Raw genomic sequence first — 12605 nt, forward strand, 5'->3', positions numbered from 1 at the left:
ACAACGAGAACATGTACATGCAGTCGTCCGGAAGATGGACAGAGTGCACGAAGCTGCTACTGCTCTGAGCGCGGCCTCTCTTATCCTTATCAGAATAATAATCTTAGATAGGAAAAGGGGCAGAAACATGAGGGTAGATAGTGGTATTACAAAAAAGATCTTTCACATCTTGTGTATCAGGACACGATTTGAGACATCAAAAAAACTCTACCAGCAAGCACAATTAAAACATGAGTACATTTGCATTTGACATCGAGGTGTTGAGATTTGCCCATGAGCGTTTTTTTCAGATCAGCCACAGTTTCTGAAGATGTTGTTTCAGCCAGCAGTTCAGATAAACTTGCACACAAAGATCTCTGGGGGGGATAGATGAAGCTTTTGTCCTTGGTTACCCATGACCCAGGAGAAATTTGATAGTCGGCCCGTCTCCGAGGCTGTCGGGGAGTCAGATTCAGATAAGCTTGCTTGTTGCTTTTCTTCAGGCAGACAGATTTTTTTCTTCAGCATTGAGTCCATCTGGACGTTCTGGTTCCGAAATGGCCTAATTGTGGGGTTCCATTCCACTGATCCATGCTACGAGTCTCCCTCAAGGTCGAACCCACCACGCTGACGAGTCCCAGAAGCCGCAGGTGGTCTGCGATTCTCATAAATCGCCTCCACCTTACGGTTAGCTCATAAACCAGATGATTTAGAGTTCCTACAGCATGGACCAAACCTTCACACTGACTCGGAAGCTTTGCCAAGGCCGAAACTGCTGCCGATGTCTTCTTCAAAAGTCGATAAAACAGAGCCCTGCCGCTGCCTAAAAGCAGAGATCCTGCTATCATAATTCAAAATATGTAAATGTCTTCAGCATCCTCCTGAGACAGGACTGAGAGGCACATCAGCTGCCACACTGCCCACGGATCCATGACGTACCCCACAGCATGCATCTCAGCTGGACACACCGGTTCTCCAGGACCTTGTCGCTTTGATGAAAAAATCTTATCAAGAGAGTTGAACGCCCACGACACCAAATCCATAATGTTCTTAATTTATGTTCGGGAGATGAGAACCAGGCACTTCAGACACACAGAGAGAAGAGCAGGAGGAACGAAAAACGGAGGAGGAAAGACAGAAGCTGCCACCTCGATCAAGAGCCAGGGAGGGAAAAAATAAATAAATAATAAAATAAAAAAAATAAAAAAATACATATATACGTATATATAAATGCTGTTATTGCAGCAGAATACAAATTTCTGTTCTTGCCTGAATTTTTTTTTAAAAGTGGTCCAACCTTGAAGTTGATGTCAAGAAACGAGTCGCTGCACATCGACTAAACGTTTCAACCATGATTTAGGGGAATTTGATATATGGAGCATCATACAGACGAGGTCATCCTTATTTGGCTGGCACAGTACTGCTCAGGTACTATGGTGAAATACCTCAGGTCAACAGATTTACTCAAGAGATATTACCCCCATTCCCCCTTGGTGCTGCCCATGCCTATAACCTCATGCAACACACTAAAAGAAAAAGATCAACCCAACCTAAAACTGCATCTGCCAGTGAATTGATGCTCTTTCCACATTACTTTTTTAGTCCACAGTGAGATGTTTACAGTGAAGTAGGCTCTCCATATGAAGCCACCCCTGCAGTGCCAGTTAACGCTCTCTTCATCCATCTCCTGTCAGAAAGAACAGATCAAATAAGAGCACACTGAGTTTGCAACCTGCTCTTGTTTTTAGTGCTTTCACATTTATTCCTGCACAAGCTGTCAAGGTAAAATAAAATCATCCACAGACCGGCAGTATCGAAGAGCTGCAATCTGTACTAGATCACAACTCCAACACACAAGCACACACGTATATGTGCATATGCGTTTACATATATAAATGATATTTCAGATAAATTAGAAGAGCACAATCACAAAGTGCTGTACATATAAGTGAAGCCCATCAAACAAGTATAAACTGGCATTGACATTTATATTAAAATAAAACATTGAGCTTGTTTGTTTTTCAGTGTTTTAATGTCTGAAGAGACAGAACCTCCACCTCCAGCTGTCTGATTATTAAAAAATAAGTAATTTTTTTTAAGTCAAGACGTAAAAAAAAAATCATTTTGCACATGTTTTAAGTTCCATGCAGAAAAATGCAATTGAAAAAAAAGGGCCTTTAACACATTCATGAAAACTAATCATGTCTCATTAAAAACAGATAAATAAAAGATATTTTGATTGGAAGAGGAGGAAGAGGAAGGGAGACACATTTTCATGCAGTAATAAATGTTTCATGAATCTCACGCTGTGTTTTCCTCCGCAGCTGTTCTTCCTTCACACAGGCCACCAGATGGTTGAGGGGACCGCAGCCCACCTATGGATGAGCTGGACAACTTTCTGCCTGCTGGCTGCTGGCGTGACGTTAACGTCTGAAACCCTCAGGCTGTGTCCACCAACCTGCCGCTGCAACATCACGACCCTGGAGGTGAACTGCTCCAGTGGTCAGCTCACCAGTATACCCAGTGGTCTCCCCTACGAGTCGAAGCTGCTCAACCTAACTCACAACATGATTAAGACTCTTGTGCATCAGCAGTTCCACAATCTGACGCAGCTGTTGCACCTCGATGTAAGCGACAACCTTTTAACGCTAGTTGAAGTGGAAGCCTTCCTCGGCCTGCACAGCCTGTTGACGCTGCGCGTTCCTCGTAATCGCCTCGAGGTTATTTCAGTGGGAGTGTTTGCCGGATTGAGGAACTTGCAGTTACTGGACATAAGCAGCAATAAGATTCTTGTGTTGCTAGATTTTACCTTCAGGGACTTGGCGTCCCTGGAGTTCTTCGCAGCAGATGGGAATGACTTTGTTTTCATTTCTCCTCAAGCTTTCACTGGGCTGTCCAGTTTGAAGAAGCTGGAGCTCGATGGGCGTAATCTCACTGCCGTGCCAACAGAGGCGCTCGCCCAGCTGAGTGAGCTCAGAAGCTTTCATCTTCACCAGCTGGACCTCACCACATTGCCAAACTACTCGTTCCGATCCCAAGTGCGCCTCAAGGAACTTGTCATTTCTCATTTCTCCAGGCTGAAGACTCTGTCAGGAAACAGCCTCTTTGGCCTCAATCTCACCTCCTTAACCATCCAACACTGCAACCTCAGTGACGTTCCTTACACCCCTTTACATCCCCTGGTATATCTCATCTACCTTGATCTTTCTTTTAACCCAATCACCTGCATTCAAGGGAACCTGCTCGGGGATTTACTCCGGCTCCAAGAGTTTCGCCTGGTCGGGGGTTCATTGACATGCATCGAGGGCGGCGCGTTCAAGGGTTTGGCGCATTTAAAAGTGTTGAACGTCTCCACAAACCGTCTCACTACGCTCGAGGTAGAATCGTTTCATTCAGTGGAGACCCTGAAAACTTTGGGGCTCAGTAACAACCCATTAGCATGCGACTGCCGTTTGCTTTGGGTGGTGCAAAGACAGCAGTACATGGAGTTTGACGGGCAGCCGCCAGTTTGCTCTGCCTCCGTCCAGCTGCAGGGCTGGAGTTTTTTAGACTTCCCCGAGAACGAGCTCTCACATCTTCTCACCTGCCGTCTGCCGCAAATTCTAAACCCCAAATCTCAACAAGTGAGAGTGGATCAAGGGCGCACTGCAGCGTTTCACTGCAGCGCAGAAGGTGACCCTCAGCCATCTGTCAGCTGGCTTAATCCTCAGCTAAGGCACATTTCAACCACAGGTAGAATACGCGCTCTGTCTAATGGTTCTCTGGAGGTTCGCTACGCTCAGCCTCTTGATAGTGGTACTTATATCTGCGTGGCATCAAATGCAGCAGGAAACAATAGTCTGCCCTTCAAACTTTCTGTTCAAGCTCTTCCATCGTCTTCAATAAGCCTTTTTCGTCCTAAAAGTTGGTCTGCCTCTCCTTCTGCTTCTCCAGGTGAGGCTCAGAAGCTCCCGATCGACATGAAGACGTTACTAATAGCAGCGACGATTGGGTTTTTCTCCTTCTTCAGCTCAGTGACAGTTTGTTTCATTTTCATGTTCTTCTGGAGTAAAGGCAAAGGGCAAATCAAACATACCGCCACGATCGCGTACGTGCCACGAAGCGCCGTGTCCAACAATAATACAAGGACAGGAAACTACAAGGAGCCCGGCAGGTTCACCATGAAGCTAATATGACGCCATTTGTTAAAGGCAAGTTTTCACTCGTGTGGATTAGGAGCTAATGGACTGAACTTTGTGACTTTTATCTTACAGAGTGTGACTTTTGATCATTTAAATTAACATGAGCAAGTTACAGATATTATAAGGATTTGAAATTATTTTTAAAGGAACATTTTGACTGAGCTTGATTTCATTTTAGACACTTTAATGGGACACAATCTGCACTTTAGCAAAGATGGAATGCACAATAATCTAACTGCACTGACTGCATGTGAAATAAATAAAACGAGAAAAACTGAACACATCAGAACTGCTTATTGCTTGTATGCCTCATGTTTGTGTGTTTCAGCAAATTAGACATGCCTGCTTGATTGATTTGTTTTGTTTAAGTGGTCTCTAAAGCACAAATGACAGAACAGAAACTGTAATTATGTGCTAATGTACATCTCAGTGAAGTAAAGTAGCAATGGGGATAATAACTATTTAGCTTTTGAAAAAATATATAATATCCATTATTTCTCAATGATTTTCATTTTTCAGGACTTGCAATATGAAATGTTAAGTTTAATAACTGGTTGCTAAAGAAAAAGTAAAATTTTATAATGTGTAAGACTTTTTTTGTACAGTGGGTTAATTAAAAAATTAGCTTTAATAATGTCATGTTTTTGTTTGTTTTGTTTTGACATAAAGAGTTTTCATGTGTTTACCACAAAGCTGATTATTAAGATTACATCATTTAAAAAGGAGTCACAAGGTGAAAAAGACTGAATTAGGCTTAAAAATTTGTGTATATAAACTTTTTTTTAGTAAATTTACTTTTGTTACAAATTTGCTGAGGATGGTCCAAGACCTCCACCAGTGAGTGGAGCTAAAGCTGCACACATGGTAAGTAAACACCACATAAGATTTCAACAGTACACTGATGATGACACGGGTGCTAAACGTAAATGATGTTGTTGCCATGGCAATGCATTAATTCTGCCAGTGTGGAGCACAAGTTGAAAAGGCCTAACTGGTTTCCATAACAACGTTAAATACAGGCCACAAACACAATAAAAGATGCTTTCCAAGTGAAGGGTAGATATCTCTGAATGAGGGATGCAACAACTAAACCTCACCTCATTGGGTGTTTAAAGACAACTATTTGTTTTTCTATTGCAAGGTTGGTCAAATGATGTGTTAAAGAGCACAATATTATATATTAAAACATGTGCTAACATCAAAAGAAGCCAAGTTCACAAGAATTATTTGTCACCTTTTTTTCAGGCAAGTTTTTTTCAGTTTTTTTTTTTTCAAATGGTAATTTGGCACTGCCATAAGCACACACTATTTTTTACCCCAGATTTGCCTGATAATGATATTTTAATGAAGCCTTGCTTATGAAGTTTTCAGAATATGAGCAACGTTAAACCAGAAATTTGTTTTATGCCACTGCAACGTGAGGGAAAAAGTCTATCTCAACACATGGGAATAAATAAATAAATAAATAAATACATAAATAAATAAATAAACAAATAAATACCTAAAAAATATGGATTTTAAAAATTCTAATATATTGCAGTCATTTATAAAAAAAACACTTAATGAAACCTTTTGAGTTAAGTACTTAATTTAATACATTTTTTTATTACATTCCTGGTTATAAAAGGAATAGGTAAAAAATACACAAACAAAAACTAATCTAGGTGTTCAAGTTTCCCAACCAATAAAATCTCCTAAAAAGCATCATGTCATCTATTATTTCATATATATTTTTTAATCCGTTTAAATCATTCAGGATTTAGAATTGTTTCACGATGTAAAAAAAAAAAATCTGGTATATAAATATATATTAAAAAATAAAGTAAAATGATTTTTTTCATAATTAGATTTTCTTTTTGGCACACATCTAATCCCATCATATTTTCTCAGGCAAAAAAAACATCAACATAACAAAGCGGGGAATGCTTTTATTTTGAACTCAACAATCTATGGTAACCCGGAAGTGCAGGTTTTGCCCCGGATGTCATTGTTTTAGTTTTAAACCGGAGTTAGCGGTTAGCTCACGCATCTTTAGCTTGCACTACTACTATAACTACTAAACGAAACAGTATTTTACATTAAAGTACCGTAGAATTGTAATACATTTGTATCAAAAAATAAATATGGCCAATATCCGACAGTTTATTCTACGCAGGGAGTAACGCGGGATAAAATGTAACTATCGCAAAACAAGCTAAGTTCAGTTAGCGCTACTTAGCCATTTTACAGCCATGAGTTTGGCTGTCGGACGCGAACCCAGAAAGACTGCGGGGAACCGCATGTCTAAAATACTTGATGCTGAAGAAGAGGATGAGTTTTATAAGACCACATATGGAGGCTTCCAAGACGTGAGTAATTAACAGACACGATAAGTTAGCATGATCGAGCTAGCAGATGTAAACATTTTGCATTCAGTCTACAAAATGTAAATCTTCAGCAGTTCTCTGCCTACACTTTACATTCTGACTTATGTTAATAAGAATTTGGTTGAAAAGTTGATCTAAGTGTAAAATTTAGCGTTGTGTTTTAATATGACAAATGTTCAAATTTTGTTTACAGTCATTAGTGGAGGATAATTATATATAAAGTTTTTAACACAGAATATATGAAATTAGATTTCAAGAAACGTAAAAATTCCAATTTGTATAGAAAATACATGGTTTAACTTAAAGACAGACGTATTATATTAGATTATATATTACATTTGTTTTGACAGTTGGCCTCTCATCGCTATTGATTTATCACAAATATGATCAGTGATGAAATAATGACAGATTTGTAATGGTTTTGTAAATCAGACTTTTCTTAATTTAATGGCTACTTCATGTGCTTGTAAAAGTTATATTAAACACTTTCAAGGAAAAGCACAAAATCAGATTCATTGTACTTTAAAAAAAAAACTTCAACAAAATTCAGATTTGTTAAATAACTCAAGTATTAGTCAATCCTAAATGTACACTTACTGTACATATATAAATATTGATATTAGAAATTACTTCTTGGTTTTCCAGAACAAGAAAAGTTTTTCTTCTGACTTGTATGTATCATTTTAAGTCTTTAGCTTTTAAGGTAGCAAAAATGTCCTGCTTTGTGTATTCTCCTTTTTAAAAATTCTTTTAACGAGGAGCACACTGACACTAATTGACTGTAATATGACTTTTTTCCCCATAACTTTTCAGCATCCAACTCCTGCGACTCATCTAGTGTGACTTTTGACTGAAAAATGTTGTTTGTTCTGAAAATCGTGTCTGTTAGATGTGACAAAAAGAGGACGGAATGAAAGCAACTCTTCTTCCTGCTTCACACCCAAAAAAAAAAAAGACTAATAATTAAACTGTTAGTCAGACTCAGAACATTACACCTGATTGTAAAATGTTAATTTCTTTCTGTGATTTGGCTCATCATCTTTAGACAGCTGCTGGTTCAAAGATCAACTTGTGTGTGGGGGTTTGGCAGCGCCGGCTCTCAGTTCTGACAAGAAAGACTTGACAGGAAGGGAAAAAAGACATCTCAGTCATCACTACTAGGACTGGATATAACTGTGACAGTTCCTGTGTGTTTAGTTTTGCATAGCCAGCCTTACAGCACCTAACCCTCTCCATCTTATTTTACCATTGTGGAAACAGGAAACAATGCTTTGCTTTGTTAGATTTTCTGCAGCATGCTCTGTCTGTAAAATGGGTTATTTTGGAGATGCTGATTTTTGTACACTTGCAAGAACAACCCAAGAAATGTGAGATATGTAGCTATTAATATCCAGTCAGGCAGCCCAGCTCTGTCGTTTGTTCCAGATCTTCATCAAAGCTGGACATTTTCAGCATGTGGGTTGTTGTTTTAAGATTGCTGATTGTCTTTGTGAAGGAGGTGTTGAAAGCAGCAACGGCATTAAGGAGAATGCTCAAAATCAACAATTACATTATTTTTATGTTACACCTCTAAAGCCCATTGTAGTTGATGCTACACTTATCTGAATAACTTCCAAATGCCATCATTTTACATTTAAATTTTTTTTCATTTACCCTTTATTTATTTAGGTAGTCTCATTGAGCCACGAGAACTCATATTCAAGATTTTAATTGTTTCCACTAAAGGTTTTGAACTTGAATAAATGTTGTTTTACCATCCTAAGTGCAGTTTGTTACATGATGCTGTTTGTTTGCCATCAGGAATCAGGGGATGACGAATATCACGGAGAACATTCAGACACAGAGGATGAGGTCGACAGCGACTTTGACATCGATGAAGGTGACGAGCCAGACAGTGACCATGAGGAAGATGCACCTCGGAGAAAAAGTCGGGTTGTCACTAAAGCTTATAAGGTATGTACTCAGAGATTCACAAAGTTAACTGTTTTTTTCTTCTTGTACTTTTACCACATGATTAATTTTTAATTAAATTGATTTATTCAGCACCTTAAAAAAACAACTATTGTTGTACACACATAGTATAAAGATGATACCAAACACTAGAGACCATAAGAACAACCAAAAATAGAACAATTACCGTAAATATATTTTTAAATAACATTGTAAGGACAATAGAAACATACTTAAGCCCTAGCTCAGGGACTAAACCAGATCTCAGAAACATTGGCATCATTTTTGATTCTGAATGCCATTCTCGTGGATTAATCAGAAATTGCTTTTATCAACTAGGATTAAGTCTCTTGTGTCAAAAGCCGAATTAGAGATGATTATCCATGCTTTTATTACATCCCGTCTGGATTATTGTAACAGTCTTTTCATTTGTTTGACCAAGGAGGATCTTGATCGTTTGCAGACGGTCCAGAATGCTGCTGCAAGGCTTTTCACTCACACACAGAAAACACAGCACATAACGCCAGTTTTTATCTCTTTACATGGTCTACCAGTACATTTTAGAATTTATTTTAAAATTTTAGTTCTTACTTTTAGAGCCCTACTCCTCTTCTCTGAGCCTCTTCCATTCAAAGGCTGTTACTGGTCCCACAGACTCATTTTAAGACCAGAGGGGATGAAGCTTTTACGGCTGTGGCCCCCAGACTGTGGAATGTGTTGCCTCTGATTTTTGCACTGTCTTGATTCTCTTAATACTTTTAAAAAGCAGCTGAAGACACATTTGTTCAGAATGGCTTTTAATTATTTTTATTTTTATCTTATGTCATACGCATGCTGTTTTTATCTTTTATCATTTGTGTTTTTATGTCTTATGTTCTGTAAAGCACTTTGTAGTTTCTGACCTGTAAAAGGAGCTATATAAATAAAATCTACTTACTTACTAAACAGCAAAAGTGTTTGCAATGTTTGTTTGGCTTTAAAATATTTAAAGCGAAAATGATCTTATTTTGCTGTTTTATCACTCATTTTTATAAACAAACAGAAAAATACATCTCAAAACTTAACAGGATACTGAAAGCGTTTTCATTTGACAGATTATTTTCTGTCTCAGTAAATACGAAGTTAAAGAGCATTCAAAGTCTGCTAAATGTTTTTCATGTTGTAACTATAATTTTTTATTATAAACTATTTGATCGTAGTTGGCTCAAACTCATAGGAGAATAAAAATGAAGTTCTGATCATTGTGATTTGTCTTTATTCCATCAAAGGAGCCTATAAAAGTGACAAAACCAAAACCTAAAAAACCCAGTGAGGAGCACAAAAAGTCTGAAAAAACCAAAGTGGAGCTCAAAAGAAGGATTCCACAAGAGTTCCAAGATTTTGGTGAATGTAAGTTCCCAACGAACGCCTGTGTTATGTTTTTCATCTTCTCAAGCTACACTAAGGGTTTTTTTTTTTAGATCATTCTTTCACATAAAATTTGCTTCCTGTTGATGCATGAGCTCTGTTCCTTGTATTTTTGTCTTAAGCTCGTAAGTCGGTGCGACAGTCGACCAGCGAACACACGAGGAAAACCAACCTGCGCTTACAGGAGCGTCAGGATGCTCCTCGCAGACGGAGAGGCGCTCATCGGGACCGACCGCTAACGCAAGAGGAACTGCTGGCAGAGGCGAAAGTAACTGCCGAGCTCAACATCCGATCTCTGGGTGAGAACTTGTTCACGTATCATTCAGAAGTTACAACAAATAAACTTGGACACATTTTTTTAATTTTTTTTCTCATTTTCTAGAGAGTGATTGGTTATTATAAGTCAACATAAAAGGCAAAAATAAATCATGTAATGTTTCATTAAATGAACAAAAGTAATTTATGAAGTATTAAAATGAAGCTGTGCAAGTGTTTGTGTCTTCCTGGTCATTTTTGCCCAGAGTTTAAACAGTTGAAAACTTTACAGAGGTTTTTTTTTTTTTAACTGATTTTGTACATTGCAAAACACTTTTTTTAATATCTCTGTAGAAAACTATGAGCGTTTGGAAGCAGACAAGAAGAAGCAAGTCCATAAGAAGCGTCGTTTTGAGGGACCAACCATTCGTTATCACTCAGTCCTCATGCCGCTCGTCTCCCAGTCCCTTCTCAAAGAAGAAAACGTTGACGTCGAAGGGTATGTATGACCATTTATGATGATTTACTTTAATTTTGTATGAATGCACTGTAAATAGTCTTTTAAAAATAACAATAATCAACGGCTTTAATCCCATTTGTCACAGTTTGGATCAGGATGTTTCTCAGACGGCGCCACAAAATCCCGCCACACCCTCCCAGCAGCCCACTGGAGGCCTGTGCTCCAGGACTTTCATAACGTTCAGCGACGAAGAAGCTTTCGATGCGACCTTCGCTCGCAGCGCCCAGTCAAGCCCTCAGCTCCCAGTCCAGGAGATTTGTCCCGTCACCCACAAGGCGGCGCTGTACCGAGACCCGGTCACAGATATACCTTACGCCAACGCCCGAGCCTTCCGCATTATCCGAGAAGCGTACCGTAAATACGTGGCAGCTCACGGGTTTCCAAACACTTCAGGAGGCGGGGTGGGAGGTGACTCCTCTGCCATGAAGGGCGCCCGCCAGAAAATGGTTGTTAAACAGACTGCTGTTGTATAAACCTTGATGCCACGTAGATTGTATTTATGTTTTTTTTTTTTACGTTTACCTACCCTTCATTCTTCAGTTGTTTAGTCAGAGGGTTTTAACTCGCCTCATATAAATCAGTTTTTGGATTTCCATAAACGGCAGGGTGTCTGTCTTATTAATTCTGAATGTAGGAAAATACATTTTTAATTATTTAGACCGGATGAGGCAAAGTGCATGAAAACCCACAGTAAGATCTGTTTGTTGAATTCTAAATGGGATTGTGTCTGCAGCTTGATTTTTTTTTGTATCTTTTAATATTTGATCCTTTTTACTGTTGTGTTTTTGTTTTGTTTCTATAAATACGCATCTCAAAAAATAAAAATATTTTAAATCTTAATATTTTCCTTGACCTTTATTAAAAGTTGCAGCAGTTTTTTTTTTTTTTTTGGAGAACTACCGGCAGTAATCTCGTTACATATTGCACTAAACCTGGAGAATATGTAGATCTGTTAAGTGGAGAAAATGAGGTCAATGCATTATGTTTTGAAATAGTTTGCTGTGGCGGCCATCTTGATTTTGGTTGGCTCCGACAGACTGACTTGACTCCAAAGAAGTGGCAAAATTTAAACAAAGCTGTAGCACAATCTGTTCGAGATCAGTCACAGCTGCTAGCACACCAAGTTTTGTCAAAACAATTCTAGTAGATTTAGTTTTTTTGAAGGTCCGTTGGCTGTGGCAGCCATCTTAAATAATGCTGACTTGAAAGTCAATCAGTTGTAAATGCATTGATTACGTTCTGCAAGTTTCTGGATCATGAGATATTTTGATAAAAAGACGTGAGCAAATTTTTTTTTGCCTTTTGGCAGAGGGTGAAAGAAGTGACAAAATATGTGACTAAATACAGTGACTGAAAACTAAACTGGCTGAATACACTTAAGTAGTCTTGGGAACTTAATTATTCTTTATTTAAAATTAAATTTAGTACCAAATTTTTACACAGTTTTTTTTTTTTTTTCAAATTAAAACTCAATGATTTTTTTAGTCTAGTGTTTTTGTGGAAAAGCCAGCCATTGGGGAGCACAAGCCAGTATCCCTTGTGCCGGTCCCAAGTCTGTTTAAATGGTGAGGGTTGTGTCAGGAAGGGCATCTGATGTAAAACACTTTTGCCAAAATTAACGTGCGAGTTCATCTAAGTGATACCATACCAGATTGGTTGGCCCGGGTTAACAATGACCACCACAAGTGCTGTTGACAAACGGTGCCAGTGGAAATTGTGAAACTGTTAGTCAAAGACTATGAGGAGAGAAACATGTCGGGACAGAGAAGAGGAAAGTCATGAATGTAGGACTAATGGTGGCAACACTAAATGTGGGGACAATGACGGGCAAAGGTAGAGAGCTGGCTGACATGATGCAGAGAAGGAAGGTAGGTTTATGCGTCCAAGAGACCAAGTGGAAGGGCAGCAAGGCTCATAGCATTGGAGCAGGGTTCAAAATGTTTTACC

General features: G+C 38.7%; 2 protein-coding genes across 2 annotated transcripts; both read left to right on the top strand.

Annotated features, from left to right (window-relative positions):
- The first annotated feature begins 2330 nt into the window (after window positions 1–2330).
- LOC119425424 (leucine-rich repeat and immunoglobulin-like domain-containing nogo receptor-interacting protein 1) lies at window positions 2331–4154 on the top strand. Its single transcript, XM_037692949.1, has one exon. It carries the CDS (start codon window positions 2331–2333, stop codon window positions 4152–4154), a length of 1824 nt encoding a protein of 607 aa, XP_037548877.1.
- A 1989-nt stretch (window positions 4155–6143) lies between these two features.
- Window positions 6144–11341, top strand: vps72a (vacuolar protein sorting 72 homolog a). Its single transcript, XM_037693745.1, has 6 exons — window positions 6144–6508; window positions 8327–8479; window positions 9745–9865; window positions 10006–10182; window positions 10493–10637; window positions 10744–11341. Exons 1-6 carry the CDS (start codon window positions 6392–6394, stop codon window positions 11129–11131), a joined length of 1101 nt encoding a protein of 366 aa, XP_037549673.1. The 5' UTR covers window positions 6144–6391; the 3' UTR covers window positions 11132–11341.
- Window positions 11342–12605: the final 1264 nt, after the last annotated feature.

This window comes from Nematolebias whitei, chromosome 19 (genome assembly GCF_014905685.2).
Source record: "Nematolebias whitei isolate Nwh7 chromosome 19, NemWhi1, whole genome shotgun sequence".
NCBI classification, from domain to species: domain Eukaryota; kingdom Metazoa; phylum Chordata; class Actinopteri; order Cyprinodontiformes; family Rivulidae; genus Nematolebias; species Nematolebias whitei.

What these genes read in the sequence shown, in the direction of transcription:
- vps72a (XM_037693745.1), top strand. Translation starts at nt 6,392, where the DNA reads ATGAGTTTGGCTGTCGGACGCGAACCCAGAAAGACTGCGGGGAACCGC. An exon ending in GTTCCAAGATTTTGGTGAAT is followed by an intron (nt 9,866 to 10,005) that starts GTAAGTTCCCAA and finishes TTTTGTCTTAAG; the next exon opens with CTCGTAAGTCGGTGCGACAG. An exon ending in GCTCAACATCCGATCTCTGG is followed by an intron (nt 10,183 to 10,492) that starts GTGAGAACTTGT and finishes ATATCTCTGTAG; the next exon opens with AAAACTATGAGCGTTTGGAA.
- LOC119425424 (XM_037692949.1), top strand. Translation starts at nt 2,331, where the DNA reads ATGGTTGAGGGGACCGCAGCCCACCTATGGATGAGCTGGACAACTTTC.